This window comes from Erigeron canadensis, chromosome 7, assembly GCF_010389155.1.
Source record: "Erigeron canadensis isolate Cc75 chromosome 7, C_canadensis_v1, whole genome shotgun sequence".
In the NCBI taxonomy this organism is placed as follows: domain Eukaryota; kingdom Viridiplantae; phylum Streptophyta; class Magnoliopsida; order Asterales; family Asteraceae; genus Erigeron; species Erigeron canadensis.
In genome coordinates, this window is record NC_057767.1 from 30,922,355 (window position 1) to 30,940,786 (window position 18,432).

The following is an 18,432-nucleotide window of genomic DNA, read 5'->3' on the forward strand; positions in this document are numbered from 1 at the left end:
TCAAGTTTCTATACCTAACGTTTCTAATATATTTTGATTTTTAAATACATAAATATAAAAAAGGTAATGTGAGGAACCCTAGCCCCGGTACCAATGTTAGATACTCATCGACCCATCCCGTATGAGCCATATGATACCGGTAAAATATCTCCATCCTAATCCCCACATGATCTGGGCACCCCGAATGATAGAACTCACGTATTTAAACTTCACATATGGGTCTAGGCTTCATAGATAACGGGTACCTTAAAGGAATTATTTTTTGTGTCCAGCAGTGATTGAACCTGAGACCTTAAGGTCACCAAATGTTTGCCTTACCACTAAGCTAATTACTTGTTGGTTAAATACATAAATATACATATATTCTTACTTTTATTTTTAAATATAAAAAGAAAACACCCCATTCGAATTTTCCTCCATTCAAGTTCGATTTTTAAAAAAAAATTCTTACTTCTCTTTTGTTGATCGGATCCCGAGTCACAAGCTTTACAACCTTGATCATTAGACTTGCAAACACAACACCACCATCATTATTTTCCATGTGCAAACATACATCAATATTTAAAACATAAAATATAGATTTTTATCCCTCTTTTTTTCACGAAACTATTCACGCTAGCTCCACCTTTACATGATCTAAATAAACCCAAATTGAATTTGAGTCTCATTTAAAATTCATAATAAAAGAGCTCAAGTTTTAATTCAAACAAAAAGTGATTGATATGAGAGAATCATAGAGAATAAAAATGTAATAAAGATTGAAGTTAGTGAGAAAGAAATGAATATTTGAAAAGAGAATACATTGTCTTGTTTGGTACCCACATAAAATAAATATAAAAAAAATATAAAATTTTAAACAATAATAAATTTAATACATGTCTTCAAAAACAAAAATAATTTTATTTTTCCCTCATTTTCTACAATTGGAGAGAATGAAATTGATTCTTACTTCTTCATTCTCATTCTCTTTCTTTATTGCAAAACAAATGAAGTTTTCCTATTCTCTTTCCCCTCTTTCCAATTCATCATACCAAACACCCCTTGTTTACGCGCCTACGTAAGACAACCGAAATAGTTTATACGATTATATACAAGGGATATAACTTAAAAATTACAACTTTTATATATTATAGTATTAATATTAATATTATTATTAATATTAATATCATAATTATTTAAGTTACTAGAAAACAATAATAATATATAAAAGATAAAATAAATAACTATAAAGTAAGTTTACTCAATAAATGAGTCGAACACAGCTTCCTAAGACTAAACGGAGTGGCTAGCTTTTTGCCCGACCCTCGCCCCATTTCGCTTGATGTCGCCCCCCACACCACCCTCGTCCACCGACTTCCCTTTTGCCTGACTTCTTCCCCTCGCCCGTTCCACCTTTGACCACTCCAAACTTCAAGAATTTTTCCCCCTTTCCAATGCCATTAACGGCTAATTATTTTTTTTTCTTTTTTTTTAATTTTCTCCTTCCTATATATATCTTCATCTTCTTCCATTTTTAACAAAACATATACATATATACAAAACACCATCACACACACACATAAATCTTCTTCCATTTTTACATAAATATATACATATATTATGGATATGGATCCTCCATCACCCTCTTCATCTGATGATTCAATCGATCTCGACGACGCTATTCTTAGTACCGTTGCTTTGACGGTTACTACTATGATTCAAGCCACAGAAGATGAGGAAGATCAACTTTCGCCTAGAAGAAGAACGGTTCTGGAACGTCGACGTGAAGAGGCATACGCGCGATTGGTCCGCCTTTACTTTGCCGAGCGACCCGTATTTGGCGCGAGAGATTTTAGACGGCGCTATCGTATGAGCAAGCGGCTATTTTTGAGAATTACAAATGATTTGGAAGAAAGGTATCCATATTTTCAACAAAGAATGGATGCTCGTGGGAAGCTGGGTTTCATGCCGATACACAAGACTACCTCTGCGCTTCGTCAATTAGCATATGGGTGTAGCGTCGACTTGTTTGACGAGCATTTGGAGATGTCGGCTAGGACTTCCCGGGAGTCGCTAATTTATTTTTGTAAAGGTACATTTTATATATAGTTATATCTTATTTACTTACTTACATTATATATAGTTACATATTATTTAGTTAGGTATATAATATTTACTTACGTATATATTATTTATATAGTTAATTTTACATTTATATAGTTATATATCAAATACTTACGTAAATTATATATAGTTACATATTATTTAGTTAGGTATATAATATTTAGTAACGTACATATTATTTATATAGTTAATTTTACATTTATATAGTTATATATTAATTTTACGTATTTATAAATAATTTAAATAGGTATAAATGAATTGTATGGACCGACATACCTACGGAGACCTACATCTATGGATCTTGAGTGAATATACGATGTGCATGAGCAGCTTCATGGTTTCCCTGGTATGATCGGTAGTATTGATTGCATGCACCGGCCATGGGAGATGTGTCCAACCGCATGGCGCGGTTCGCACACCAGAGGGGATGTTGGTAGACCATCATTGATGCTTCAGGCGGTTGCATCTACTGACTTGTGGATTTGGAATGCATATTTTGGTCAGCAGGGGTCCAACAATGACATCAACGTGTTTGAGGCATCCCCAGTCTTGGAAGAAATTATATCTGGCTTGGCACCTATAGGTTAATTACGTACTTAACGTTTAAGTATATAATATGTAGTAATATATTATATATGCTTTTGTTAACTAATAATAGCTTTTGTTTAATTTACAGTGGGTTTTTATGCAAACAACAACTACTACAAAGCCGGATACTACTTGACAGATGGCATCTACCCTGAGTATTCCACCTTTGTGAAGACTTTTACTGACTCGATTGACGAAAAGAGAAAATACTTTAAGAAAAAACAAGAATCGACGCGAAAGGATATCGAGAGAGCGTTCAGGGTTCTTAAAAAGCGTTGGAAACATGTTAGTTTTCCCTCACGGTTTTGGGACAAGCAGAGGATGCATGACGTGATATACGCGTGTATCACTCTACACAACATGATATTGGAGAATGAAGATAAAGCTTTTTGTCAAGACTTCAACGATGAAGACCCGACACTAGACCCAGCGTATTGGGAACAACAAACTTCAATGGAGCAACAGATCGCGAATTCACAAGTCGTACGAAATAGCCAAACCCACAACATGCTTTTAGCGGATTTGGTAGATCATCTTTGGGAAAACAAGAGGGGAAATCATCCACCATACATGCCACTGGAAGTCGATGACTACTTTAGCGATGATGATTAGTTAATGGTTATTTATTTGTGTTTGTGTATCGAATAATTTTTTTTATGTGTTTGATGTATGGTTTTTATGTTTTAATTTGTATGTGTTGGATTTTAATTTTAATGGTTAGTATTTTATTTTACTATTTATAGAAATTTTGTTATTTTTATAATAATATGAAAATCATAAAAAATTAAAACAAAAATAAAATCAATCATTAAAACCAATCATTGAAAGTGTCACATGGCACAAGTCGCCCCTTACTTAAAAACCCACACATTTCCACCTTTTTTGAGGGGCAACTCTTTTTACCCTCCATGCCACATGGCACAAGTCGCCCCCTCCTACCCTTCTTCCCACTCCTCTTAGTCTAAAATTAAACGAGTAGCGTTTCGAGCTTAGGTTTGCGGTCCTTTTGTTTTGGGATGTTTTGTATATTTGGTTTATATGGCGTATTCGTAATGTTTTTGAATCCGGGTCGATCATTGACCGACACAAAGGCCCCTGCAAAAGAAAGGTTTATCCCAACTAATATTGTTAGTATATGATCACGTAAAATGAACGTATGTCCGAAAAGTATATAAGCCTACAGGGTCACACGTTCAACACGAATGTAACTATAATTAATTAATATATTAAATGTAATTTATTGATTAATTAGATCACGAAAAACTAACGGTTACTAGTTAACGGCGTTAGTTAAAGGAGGACTTGATTTGTAATTAGGAGATTCTAGAAGTTTCCTAATTAAGGGGGCCGGTTTTGAAAGGGCTTTTGGGGCCTTGATTAACTTGGTCACCAAATCATTAAACCCTAAATATATCCCTATATATATAGGGCTTAATTCAAAGGGTTTAGATATCAATACACACAAGAAAAATCCTCCTCTTTTCCTTCTTTGGTTTCGGTAGAACAAAACAATAAAAAAGGAAAAACCAATCTTGCAAATTTGGTTTTGACTTCATTGATCAATAGTTTGATTTGAATGTGGAATAATTTTGGGTTTCGACTTCAACATAAGGAAAAACACAACCGGGTTTGTGAGTTCGTGATCAAGGTATTAGCATACATACATTCCAACGTTGTGTGTGCGATCGTAGAAAGGTTTAATTTAAACCTTATTATAAAGGTTTCTTGCTTTACTCTCTCCAATTTAAGGTACACGTTTTCTATCTTGGTTAATTAATTAACTACATAGATTTTATATTCCGTTGCATGTTTTGTGATTTGATGTGTTAAATAGTTATATAACCCAACAAATATAAGATGCTTGGGTTCATGATGTAGTTGGAACTGACATCGTGTTTTTACCTATTCGAACACTTGGTCAATTACTATTGTATATTTCGCTTATTATATATCTTTGTTAAATTTGATGATTGTAAAGTTGGTGTCAACGATGTGACAAATAACATGATCACCTATATGATTAATTCCATTACTAAAGATATGAATTATATACAGATGTATCCGATAATTAAGTTTGAAGAAGTGAATGCTGAAAAAAATTATAATTGGAGCACATAGTTAGATGCTTCGACTATTTTTTTCATTGACAACTTCAAAATCTATTAAACAGAAACAACATATCACTTGTTTAAATGATCTGTAAGAGTAACAATCATGTTGCTAGGCTGCTAGCAACATATCTTATTTCTCCTTACTATATATATAACTAGATTATAACCCAGCGTAATACGCGAGGAATATATATATATATATATATAATTAATGACAAGTTATACTGGGTAAAAATTGAACCAGTAAAAAAACATGAAGTTAGATTGATGGTCGTTGAGATTCTGGTTAACAGTGATCGGCCGGTTGGAAAATGGATACATCATCTATTAGAAGTCTCGCTAAGTAATGTTTCTGTTTGATTGGATGTCTTTCATTCCTCCGAATATGTCTGTATTGTCATTATACTTGTGCTTTGACACTTTGATCGAATAATTTAGTTATTTACAAAATTTACTAACCAATTTAATTATCAATCTATACATCACATATTGTGCTAATCTAACTTAAACTTATGCATGATATCTTTACGATTTTCATACAACTATTTTTCTGATACATAATTGTGATAGTTTATTATGGATTTCGTTTTTGTTTTTTTTTTCAATTCCTCATTAACTCAAAAATCGTTGAGTAATCATTGAAAAGTTATGTCAATTGTGTATCACACCGATTAAAATGAAAATTTAAAAAAAAAGTCAAAAATTGTTTTTAAAGATGAAAAATGATATAAAATTTAAAAAATATTAGTTTCCATAATTATATCATTAAATAGTATTAATTAATAATGTCTACAAATTTATTTAAGGAAATAATAATTATTTACTTTATTACATAAAAACTAAATCTAAAAAAGTTAAAAAAGGTATATGACATCATCATTTTGATCTAATGATTATAATTAAAAGTTGAACTTTTTCCAAAGGTCTAAACTTCTCTATTTTGGAATTAAGGTTTCTCTTTTATATATATTTAGAGATGTATAACTATAAATAAAAGATAATGATAAATTAACATAAAAAAATGAAAATCAACTCAACAATAAGATGATGCCATTTTGAAGACTACACAACATTGAGTTAATTTAAACTCACATTTATTTTATTTAGTTTATAAATGAAACAAAAATACTAAAATAAAGAATGACCCAAAATAAGGTTATATCAATTTAATCAAAGAGTGTAATGTGAGTATGTGACCTTCATATTTATACCCATTTTTTGATAAAATGGAGATGTAGAATTTGAAAGAAAAAAATATTTCTCAAAAAAAATATGAAAGAGGAATATAAGATGAAATGATTTTTTCAAATTTGAATGGAAATTTACAAAACACGTGACTTTCATACTCATATCTTTTTTTGCTCAAAGTCACATTGTTTTTCAATATGTAAACACGCATAGATTCTTTGAATGAAACTCATTGCTTTCAAAATAGTATGAAAATCAAAACTTGAAGTAATCTATTTCCGGAAGAATTTTATATCTCCATGTCTTCCGTGTCTTTTTTTTACCAAACAAAAATTTATTTCATTTTCATGTTTTTGCACACCCTTTGTGAACGTGTCAATTTTTAAGATTTAGATTGGTTTTTAGGTTAATGAGTTAGGTTGATTAATCATTTTTCATAGTTAAATGATAAATCAACCTAAAATTCTATATAAAAAAAAATGATTTATCAGCCTAAAAATCAATCTAAAAATCAACTTAATCATACATAAGATAATAACATTTGAAAAAATTAGGAGATAGAATTAAGAAAAAACTTAATGGAATTCACGTATAAGTATTTATATGATTATTTATGAATTAATATATAACTCTTTATATAATAAAAAGTTTATGTGTGATGAAAAGAATATTGTAAAAAACAGATAGCAAATCATTATGATTGTGGAATATATTAACTAATTGAAATAAAAATCTATATGACAAATATATTCATTAAACACCATTAAAAAGATAATAATATGTGCAACAAGTTTTAATATCTTCCTTAAAAAGAAAAAGGTAGTTCAGTTTGTAAATTTGTCAAACATCTAATGTAATGCAAGAGATAATATCTAAAATACAAATTCTTGTAAGAAGTTGACCAATTACTTGTAGGATTACATATTGACATTAATTCACAATGTATTTATTTCTATTAAAATTGAAAGATCATCCCTCTTTGCAAGAGGTTTTGTGCTCAATCCTTGAGAAGGACATAAAAAATTAAGTTCCTTTATGAGGGCTTGGCTTGGGTATTCCTAGGTTCAAGTATGAGGAGGTAGGGTTTACCCGTATTAATCTTCGTGCATCGGTTATTTGAAATAGACAATCCTACTTCGAGAGAGATCCCTAACGCGGGGCCAGTTTAGACAATGTATGCTAGACATCCCGTTGTCGAATCGTGACACGAACAAAATTCAGTTTAAAAAAAAACCGTTGGATTACAACATCTTATGTATTTATCATTATTATTATTACTATTATTAACCGACAATATGATACATTGAGGTTTTTTAAAACAAAAATTTACTGATTTATTATAAATTATATATTATTATTATATTTATTCTTGTCAATATTTTTATATGCAGGTTACAATACTTAATAATGAATTATTGGATTAAATTAATTACAAAAATTAATTGGTAACTTATTTTTTATATCAACCAAAAAATCTTAATTCCTAAAATTATAGCATATAAAGTATTTATAATGATAATTTAAAGGTATTGCTGGACGTAAAACATTGTATCATCTAATTCATAATTGTTCAAAGTTCTTAATTTGATATGAGTTACTTAAGTGTTTAATATTTAGTAATTTAGTAATTTAGGGAATAAATCTAAAAAAGAAATATGATGCAAGCAAATAATCCAAAGGCTAAAATTCAATTTTGCTTCTCATCCAAGGGTTATTATTTTTTTAAGATTGAATTTAAGGAGTTGTTTTATATTTATTGGGAGATGAATGAATTTTTGAACCTAAATTAATTAATTAATCAAAGTTAGAAACGTAAAAAGATCCCAAAGAAAATGTAAGATTGAAAAGAAAAAAAAAAAGAAAAAAAACTCAAACTAAAGACTTTGGTTTCCCAAACCATTTGGACTACCACTTCGCATTACCACTTCGATTGAGACTCATTAGTGGAATGTCGGGTTAGGAGAAGGGCAAGCGATACTTGTTTGTATATCTATATGTATGCGTGTGCTTGTGTAAAATAACATGACAAAGAAAGGCAGAGATGCGTCAGTTTTGAAATTGGCACAACAGTGAAGAGAGTATCGTTGAAAGTGGTCTAACGTGTAACCATAAATATGTGCGAGGGTTATATGAGATACAAGTATATGTTTATGTGTACGTATAACAAATAGCAGTTTCCAGGTTTTCTTCAAAGAAACTATGCTATGAGCATTAAGTTCAAGTACTAAGAAGGATGTACACATGAACTGAGTAACAAAAATAATGTACTTAATGCACATTAATGGATTTTGATAAAAGAATAATATTTACAGATATTAAATAAAAAAACCCAACAAAACTAATCCTCATAGTTCTTTTCGAAGTAGATAAATGAACATGTTATAAACACATGAACCTCATGTACAACCCACCAAAACTTTTGCTGTTGGTTGGGGTGTTTTGAGAAATAAAAATTTTAGTCGTAACTCTACACGACTACACAACAGATTGTCAGATTCATCACCTTAACTTTATGGCATTTGGACATATTCATGTATTTCCACATTTCCAACTTACATATCAAGCAACATTCATAATTTAAGCAGAGCTGAAGTGAACAGTTGCATAGTTGATGAACCTTGGGATAAAAGCAACATCCGTGTCTTTTCCATTAGAACCCATCAGATCCCCTAATCTAAAGGAACAACATGTTACCGTAAGTTATGAAATCACTTTTATGTATAGTCAAATCACAAATCATAAAAAGAAAATACTTAGAGAAAGAACCTTAGATTGGTGTTTCATGGAGGTGGCACTTTCAACACATTTCTATTGGTTATGTTTTTCTGTAACAAGTATAAGCAAAAACTTAGCCAAAGATGGATCAAATGGGTTAATTGCCGTCCAAAGTGTATGATGTAACCTCATACATCCTTCTGCTCACAAAATTTAAATTGCTAAAAGCCTAAAAAAATATAAACTAATAAATCATATTTAAAACTAGTGTTTAGAAAGAAAACATTAACAAATTTGGACAAAGAATGTTTTGTGTCAACTGAACTCCAAATCTGACGTGGATCTTTTCAATCATTATCAAAAACTGTCTGAACCTGGTTTGACCCATAAGCTAACCTTTCCCCTATCCCGCCTCAAAAAAAAAACTTGCCTGACTCTAGGCTCTAGCATTTCTTGAGATGTTGCAACAGATCTTGGTTTAATTTAATCGGTTAGAGGCTTAAAGCCAAAATATTAAAGAAATGTGAAGATTCAACTGTTGTAACATACCTCAACCAGAATAGTATAACGCAGCATCAGTCTTGACCCAGAAATTTTCCTCCCATGTAACCCATGCATTCCTGACTTCACCCAACTGAGAATCTGGAATTCTCGTGTTTTCATCTAATAACTCGACCCACTCCTTCCAAGGAGATTTCAAAGGGTCCAAAAATTCTGAAAGCTGAGGCAACATGATTAATTCATAGAAATCTTCAACATCCTTTAGTATTTCTTCTGATTCAACTGCTGCCAGAATTTCAGGCCTTATAGATTTTCCAGACTCCTTTTCCAAAATGAAATGGTTCCATCTTAAAAATAACATTTCAGATGGAGCAGCAGGCAGGACAAAACGTGTAAATTTGTTAAGTGATAGGGGAATTACATCTCTTGGGAGTAGTCCACGCTTCGCTGCCACTGCTGATCCCACCATTTTGCGGATCTGATCAAGTACCATGTTATGAAACCTAATTGTGAAACATCCGTCAAATTTTAACTTGTTCCTAGGTTGAGTAATAATAATAGTAAGGCAGTGTTTGGATGTGTTTGCTCGAGACTGATTATGTGATATTGAATAATCGGAATAATAAACTCAATTGTCATAGAAAATCTTGCATGTAGTAGTAGTGTTTGGATGTGCTTCTATTCTGTTTAAATACGTGGTCAAATCATCAGTAGTAAGTGTCAAATTCTAATTGTTTAAGTAACTAATGAGCTACTAACCAAACTGGACATCATTAATATTTATTTATTTTATATAAACTGTATCAATATTAATAAGCAGAAATGTGAATAATATAATAAAAATTCCTGTAAATAATAAGTTTTGTTGCAACTAGCACAAAACAAGTTATATGAATTTTGGAACCCTAATTAACCACACATTCAAAATCAAGATCAGTTGGGTCTGAAGTCTGTTATGTGACCACAAAATAATGAAAGGAAAGTTTGGATCGGTATATTATCTAGCTAGCTAGGTCACAGTTTAGACAGACTTACTTGATATGGCATGAAAGACTCCCCACATATAGAGATCTCAACATAACTTACTCCATTCGAATGTTTCGGCTTTCCACATGAACACTGGAAAATTCTTCTGAAATGGATATCAGTTATGCGGTCATTCTCATCAGGTTCATGCAACCATTTTGCGAAGATTATCAAATCATTTAAACTATCGTTATTTGCATCAGATTCGTCAACTAGATTTTTATCGGAGTCGGTGCATCTTAATGAGGTGCTTTCTTCATTGAGGTATTCCATGACCATTTCATATGTCCTGTGAACTTCTTCTCCATCACATTCACCATACTCCGGTTCCACTGATTCTTCTCCATTACTTTCATCAATCTCATTGTCAGGAGACTGTTGTGCATGATACTCGGATGGGATTGTATAGTTATGGAAAGGATGTTTTCCCTGAAATAACGCATATAAAGTCAAACTCAATAAATGGTCAAACTATGACATCACTTACAGACTAACCAATATATGTAATTTAGAAAAACTAAAATTCAGATATGAGAAGAAAAATCTGCTTATTCAAAATTTATAATGAACCATTTCAGTATTTACTGGGCTTTTTGCCTTTTACCCCTAAAAAATTAACAATTGCTGCTGCAAGTCGCAATAATAGACATTCAGTTTAAGGTCGCAAATCCAAACACTACCGATCAAGTACAAAAAGAAAACATGAGCCAACAAAAACAATACATAATCATGTCTTCAATGAACAAGTTGTATATACACAAGAAAAGCGCCAAATTACTAATTGTGTAAACAAATAAAAGTTCAAGGGGAATAACATACTGAACTAAATATTCAAAGTATACCTCAAAAAAACAAAGTATATCATTGAAGACTGATAAGTGGTGTTCTATTTCAGCTTCATTGAAGTTACTAGTGATCCCAATGACTTCCAAAGGAAGGAGGTAACCATATTTCCGCATATTACATTCTTCTTTAGCATTAAAACTCCTGAAAACATAGTGACCAAAAGATCTAATTAGCTGATATGAAGAGAATAATAAGATTTATATGAGAGATTTTAAAGGCAAGCCAATATGGTCAAGAAGCACTACATAGGAAACATCATCACTCAAACTACTCGAACGGAAAGACACTTGATAGGGTAACATGAGTATTCAGTTAAATGGTTATTTTATAATTTATTTTGTCCAATAAACTATATAAATGTCATTAGACATAGCAAATATGCTTTTCAAATTTATGGTGAGTCTCTTCGGTTCAACTATCCTAGAGACATGCATTCGATTCACCACACACAAAAAAAAAGAGGAATAAATCTGCATCAATAAATGTACAAAATAAATAGAAAATTCGTATCATCCGAAGTAACTTATTTCTTACTTTTGTGAAGGTAGAATGCTGAAAACTTTAATATTTATAGGAAGATACGTATTGACAATATCCACAAGTGCTATCCCATTTGGGTCATCAATCCAAGCATTCTCAGGTATTTCCAATTTAAACGATATCATGGTTGATAAAGAATGAACCTAGAATAAACTATAAATGATTAGATTGATAGTGGAGATAAAAGGGCTGAAAACAAAATATCTGGGTTGTAAAATTTTGTTTAAACTTACTTCATCATCTATTTGGCTACTCGTGGCCCAAGTTATCTTTTTCAAATCTCCAAAGTTACTGTCACGAATTCCACCCGCTCTGTAAATGGCTATTTCCAACTCTTTCTCTATTGCTATATGACACAAAATAGAATGTTATATCTTGTTTCTAATTCTAGTCGAATGCATAACATAAGAAATTGTTATTGCGATTATATTATTGTCAAGGAATAACATAACTTGAAAGGGGTTCATTTAAGACCCCTAAAAAGGTTGAGACCTTAGATCAAAAAATGGATGGCTCAGATTGATTCTAATCACTTGGTACTAAATCACACGTATATTAATCATATGTAGTTTGAAAACATCGTCATGTGTGATTTATATGATCGGGTGAACATTTTACCTTTCATGATAGTAATATTATTTGAACAAATGCTAAAATCAAATTATTAAGATAGATTAGCCAAAAGAATACCAAAAAAATTAATCCTCCTATATACTCAAGCGTGAATTTTAAAACTAATTAGAAAACAGATCAAATTCAAGCAAGCCTTTTCTCAAACCAAAAATAGCAACCTTTAACTTTCCATTCACCTTTGAGGAACTTACTTAAATTCATTTTTTACTGAGGGATATCTTTTACTACACAAAATCAAAATAGACACTTCTAGCTCATTACCCTCTAAATGTTTTATTACCATACTAAGTTGCTTTACTCTAATGTGATCCTTTAGTCAGTCAAACTGCATAAGTTGATTTGAAGATAGTTTTACCTTTTTCTATTGGAAAATCACATGATACTTCTGTAATTTTCACAATGCACTCTAACTTTTTGTTGTAACTAGCTTTTTTTTTTGATAAGCATTGGTAATTGGACTCAGCGGCATGCCTCTTCATCGTCCGGTAGAGATCGACCACGTCACCAGTAGCTAGATACCCACACTAAGGACCAGATAATTAGCCCTTCTCTTTCCTTATGGTTCCACTTAAACTGAATCCGAACTGAATCTGTTTCCCCTTTATTTGGAAAATTATCACCCTCACTTTTCCTATGTAGTCAACTTAAACTGGCATTTCTCGACATGACTTGATTTTACATGAAATTAAATGGGTTGATGTCATAAATGCAATGGCTTGACCAGATAAAAACCTGTCATGTTTATGTTGTGTATAGATAAGTGGGTCACGTATGGGTTCAGTATAGATGTATGGGCCAACCAGCTAAACACACTTTTGAGTGTCCAGTAACCAAAAGCTACAACTGCAATCTAGCTAATTTTGAACTAAAATCGCAGTTTTCCACAACATTGGTGCTTATTTCTACGGCGTATAACCTACCATCTTATAATCAAAGAACACGCCCCCAGACACCCATGTTATAACTGGTTTAGGTACACGAACACACGTTGCGCCTGTCCAGGTTATGATTAATTTTGAGTTTCTTGAACCGAATTGTCACATATATTATTAGATAGACATTATCGAAATACAGATTTTTAATTATCTAAATTAAAGCTCTTAATTTTGATAGCCAACACTTAATAACCTAAAGAGTATACTAAATACTACATATAAGTTTATATATTTGTCTACATTGCTGAATTTTTAACATTTTACCTCGGTAATCGAGATAACCGGCATAGCCGACACGCATTAACACCTTCCTTTTCCGGAAACCTTCCCATTTTTTACCACTAGTATTACTATTTACAGAATGTTCAACCTGTAAAGGAGCTAGGGTTTCTTGAGACTGAGAAAACGATGAACAAGAAACAACTCTGGTAGAATTTGTTTTGAATTTATTATTAGGGTTTGAAATAAAGATTTTTGGGGGTGTTTGGTTGTAAAGAATTAAAGGAGGGAATGAGAGTGTGAAAATAGGAATGGGAATGAAGGCAGACATATGGGGGTGTTAACGGTTGGTGGTGATATGTTAACGGATTTTCAAGAATATACGGCTTGGCTAAAGCTTTCCTCAATCCTCACCCTATAGGAAGATGGTTTGTGCCCGGGTCTAAACTCATCACAAACAGAGTATTATTTTGTGACACCAACACCATAAAAAATTATAGTATCAAATATTAGATTAGATGTGTGTTTGATAATAAGTTAAAAGGTTTTTAAATTATGTTCAATATATACTGATAAATATAATGTAAAATCGGGAAATTGAAAAAAAAAAAAATGAAGTAGCTAAAATTAATCAAAAGAAGTTATTATTATCTTTAGTATAAACTCTCTTATGAATGGGTAGATATAGTTTACACTTTTACTTGATGTCTACAAAATAAAACTTCTACCATATAAATATTACACATGTGTAGTTAAGTACTCATCTGTGACTATCATAATCTGTTTACTTCATCTACGACACAATTAACCCACTCGTAACCAACTCTAAATTCAATTTAAAAATATAACTCTATATCCCCAATACCTATATATCTCTATTTATATTTATATAATCACATGATATGTATATGTAATACACATGGATTATATATAAAAGTGGGGCTTTTTTCAACCCGCATCAAATGATACAAAACCCATATCAAAGATTCAATCTTGATGATACAAAAATAGGGTTGTTTTTCAACCACTAAAGTCAGTACATCTGACAGTAGTATACCATCAACAACTACCACCACCGCTCTTGGCTCTTGCCACCGTGGTCAACCACCCACCCACCCCCGATAACCACAACAACTACTACCACATCATCCACCAGGACCACCACTAGTAAGCATCATCATGATGGAGCCATGGAGGTGGGTCTAATTTCAAGAATAATAAAAATCACAATCAACAAAATAAAATGAAAAATCAAGACTGTATTTCGAAATAATTGAATTCGATGATGATGATGAAAATTCCATTAACTATGTCAACAAGAACATGTCCAGATTTGACATCATTGGGTGTGCATATGGATTCTCTATTGGCAGAAAAGGGGGTTTCAGCCTTTCAGGTGGGTATGAGATTGAGGGTAAAGATATATATACATTATTTAAATGCTTTGGATAGATTGAATCGGGCTTGTGGTATATAATATAACCCCATACGAGGTAGGCTCGACCATCTGTGATTATGCTTGACAAATTTGAATGGTTTATGTATCAATTATGAATTACTAGCTAGGTTAGGTTTATATTACAAGTACTAAAAATTAAAATTTTAGGTTATATTATTCTAGGGTGTAACAACCAAACTCCGTGTATGATAATATAAAAGTTATAAGATTTTTTTTTTTTACCCAGGTGTGCCACATGCTTATATACATGTGCCACATTTTTGAGTTAAAACCAGAACAGAAGCAAATATGTGCCACATGCCAAATTTCATGTGCCACATATCCTGACTTTCAGTTTTCCATGTGCCACATCCATAGTGTATGTGCCACACAAATGACGCAAATTCGAACAGAACCTAAAATGTGTCACATACATTTTCTGTACGTGCCACATATTTGGGCTGAACAACAAAAAGACCCAATTTGACACTTGACTCAACTTGTAATCTTTTCAAACACAATTCTAAGCTTCATAACACTACATTTCAGATTTCAAACAAGTATTTGACATGATATATGATAATTACAACCATTGTTCGACCAAAAGAATCAATGTACAACGAAACGGGTCGCTTACCCGAGTCATTGACCTACTAGATGCTTACAATACCATATACAATCCAAATAGCTAAAAACTTGACCTTATCACAGGTTTTATACCAAAATAGACCTGTTTAACCAAAAATAACATGTATCAAGAGCCAAAAGGTACCAAAGGGATGTTCTACCCAAATTACCCAAGATGTCAACCTTTGAGATGGCAAAAGACTTCACTTGAACGTCACTCTATAACCTCCTTGCTCTTGCTACTACCAACTCCTATAAGATAGTTAAACACTAAAATGCTAAGCTATGCATACAATCAATCATGTCATTCAACTTTGTGCATCAAGCACCATATAAGCCTAGCAAGCTAGCCTTTTCATACAATTCAAACAACATACATTCATTTTTCAACATGGCCATGGATAATTTGGCTATTTGGAATTTACCCACCTACTAGCTCTTACATACAATATGACTAGTAGGAATTTACCCACCTATGACCTCAAATAACAAGAACATGATTATATGCATATACACTCACCTCAAACTTGGCTACTTGACACAATAAGGCTACAAATTCAACAATTCAATCTTCAATACCTATACAAGAATAAACACATACCATCTATGAGTTCCATGACTCAATTGCCTTACATGAAACTACTTGCATTCATCGATTCTAACACTATGGTGTTTGGCCACTCAACATTTTTCCATCAATTCAAATTCTCATAAAAGAGCTTTATTTCATAATTTCTAGCCAAACACCACAAGATATAAGATTCTTACCAAGGGGGACTTTCATTAACAACATCTCTTTCAATCAAAATATCCATTTATCAATCAAATTTAGTTAGGGTTCTACTTGAACATATCAATAACAAAAATCCCCAAATTCTAGAATTAAGAATCCTAATTTTCAATAACAAAATAGAACTAGGGTTATAGAAAATTAATACCTCAAGAATGAGAGACAAGAGTTAGGGCTTTCAATCACAATTCTTCCCCCATTTTCTTCTTAAAATTTCAGCCACCACCCCTCCATACAACCCTCAAATTTTCAATTTCTTATTCAATTGATGGTGATTGTTGTTATCGTTCCAGGATTGAAATTCTTTAATTTGAGTTTTGAAACCTTAATTGCATGAATTTTGATGGATTGAGAGATGAATTAGTAAGAAGTAGGTTGAAAGAATGAGTGGGAAAAACATGAGTCATAAGACTAAGTGGCTGACTTTTCTTCCCTGAAGGCCACGTCCCATTTCAATTTTAATGGGTTTAATACCCGCTAGCCACTAAAGTTTCAACTAAATTAACCCCTTATCTTAAAACAAAATACTAGGAAATTAATTTAATGCCAAAACTATGAAAAGGGTTAATTTTCTTTTATCTTAAAATATTGGGGTGTTACATAGGGTTTCTGAGGATGTTCTTAATGATGACTATGAAGATGATAATGATGTATATGATTGAAGATGTTATTACAAATAGTCCATGTGATTATGAAATTGACTAAAGTGCCCTCACATGATATGCACATGAGTAGTTTAACGGTTAAATTTAACAGAAGTTAGTGTCAGGGGACTGTTGGCAATGAAAATGAAAAATCAAGGGACCATTGGTAACGAAAAAAAATACAGGGGGCAAAATGCGAATATGACAAACCACATGGACCATTTGTGACATTTTCTCATAAAATAATTACTTTATCCTTTTACATCAATAATTTACACTACTCGCCGCAACTAGTCGCCACAACCTCTACCCGTCACCGCCATCATCTCGCCGTCTCATCGCACGAGTATTTATCTAATATATATATTATATATAAATGAAATTGTCGTTTAGATTTTTTTTTAACTGTTTTGTGGTTCAATTCTAGCTGCATCTCTATTTTCTTTTTATAAAAAATATGACCATAATAAGTTATTATTGCTACATGCTCTTTTTGAGGGTTTTTTTTTGGATTAAAGAACGAGCCTAGGAATACATTACTGAAAGTAAAAGAGTACAAAATAAATGCCCTCATGGGCCCCCTATAGTAAATAAAGGAGACCCATGATGCAGGAAATGAACCAAAATACATTTTAATGCATTTTTCTTTGCATCAAAAATTTAGGCTCCATGTTCTCCTTTGATTCCATGCATCCGAATTGAAAAAGGTTGTTATTAGATATGTTGTTTATCTTTTTTTGATCAATTAAGATAGCGATTAACTTTTTATAACTCTGGTTGTTGGTTTGATGACAATTTTTTTAAGCAAAGATCTGATTAACTTAACGGGTTTTATTTAATTTTGGTTTGTTTATAAATTTTTCTGTCAAGTTTTTTAAGTATATTAGTTGAAAAAAAGAGAAAGGGGATTGTCCATATTTTTGGGCTTGTTGGGTTAATTAATTAATTACTCATTATCATAACTAAAAATATAAAGATATAAGTGTATCACATAACAAATACAAACAATCATAAAATCAAACAATATCCCTACATTATATAAATCTCACTTCAAAATTTGTTAGTAATCGCCTATGTGGCATGCTTAAAAATGCAAGAAAACCCAAAAATCATTACAATATTGCTCCTTGGAAGGTTTACGGATTAGTTACTTTTATAAGAAGTTCAAATTTTCGAAAACGAATTAGTTATGCTTTCAAGAAGTTCAAATTTTCGAAAATTTGAATATGTAACCATTCGTGTATTGCTTGTGGCAGTTACTTCCTTGCATGTCTATGTCTATATAAGGCCACTTCCATTCAGTTTCAAGGCATTTCAAAACGTAAACACATAACAGATCAATTTTAGCATGGCTTCACTAAACCATATTTCAATTAGAAATTTGCGTCCAAATAATAAGCCATGTACGATAACGGTTAGAATTTGCGGCTATGGAAGCAACCTCTATATGGAGATGTTAATAACATAAGTAGTATTGAGATGATCCTGATAGACGAACATGTAAATATTCATTGTATGTGAATTTTTA

At 31.9% G+C, this 18,432-nt stretch overlaps 2 protein-coding genes across 3 annotated transcripts; one reads left to right on the plus strand and one right to left on the minus strand.

The window, feature by feature from the left end:
- Positions 1-2,490: 2,490 nt before the first annotated feature.
- Positions 2,491-3,303, plus strand: LOC122609286. The gene is made up of 2 exons (XM_043782340.1): positions 2,491-2,686; positions 2,780-3,303. The coding sequence occupies exons 1-2, from the start codon at positions 2,491-2,493 to the stop codon at positions 3,301-3,303; spliced, it is 720 nt and encodes a 239-aa protein (XP_043638275.1).
- Positions 3,304-8,237: 4,934 nt separating this feature from the next.
- On the minus strand, positions 8,238-13,872 carry LOC122609392 (putative tRNA pseudouridine synthase). 2 transcript variants are annotated; one of them, XM_043782440.1, is made up of 9 exons: positions 13,451-13,872; positions 11,852-11,964; positions 11,613-11,761; positions 11,075-11,219; positions 10,242-10,661; positions 9,628-9,684; positions 9,255-9,528; positions 8,757-8,815; positions 8,238-8,664 (listed from the first exon to the last, which is right to left on the minus strand). In XM_043782440.1, exons 1-7 carry the CDS (start codon positions 13,734-13,736, stop codon positions 9,256-9,258), a joined length of 1,443 nt encoding a protein of 480 aa, XP_043638375.1. In that variant the 5' UTR covers positions 13,737-13,872; the 3' UTR covers positions 8,238-8,664; positions 8,757-8,815; position 9,255. The 2 variants fall into 2 exon arrangements, with proteins under 2 accessions (XP_043638375.1, XP_043638374.1); XM_043782439.1 differs by having other exon boundaries at positions 9,255-9,684.
- Positions 13,873-18,432: the final 4,560 nt, after the last annotated feature.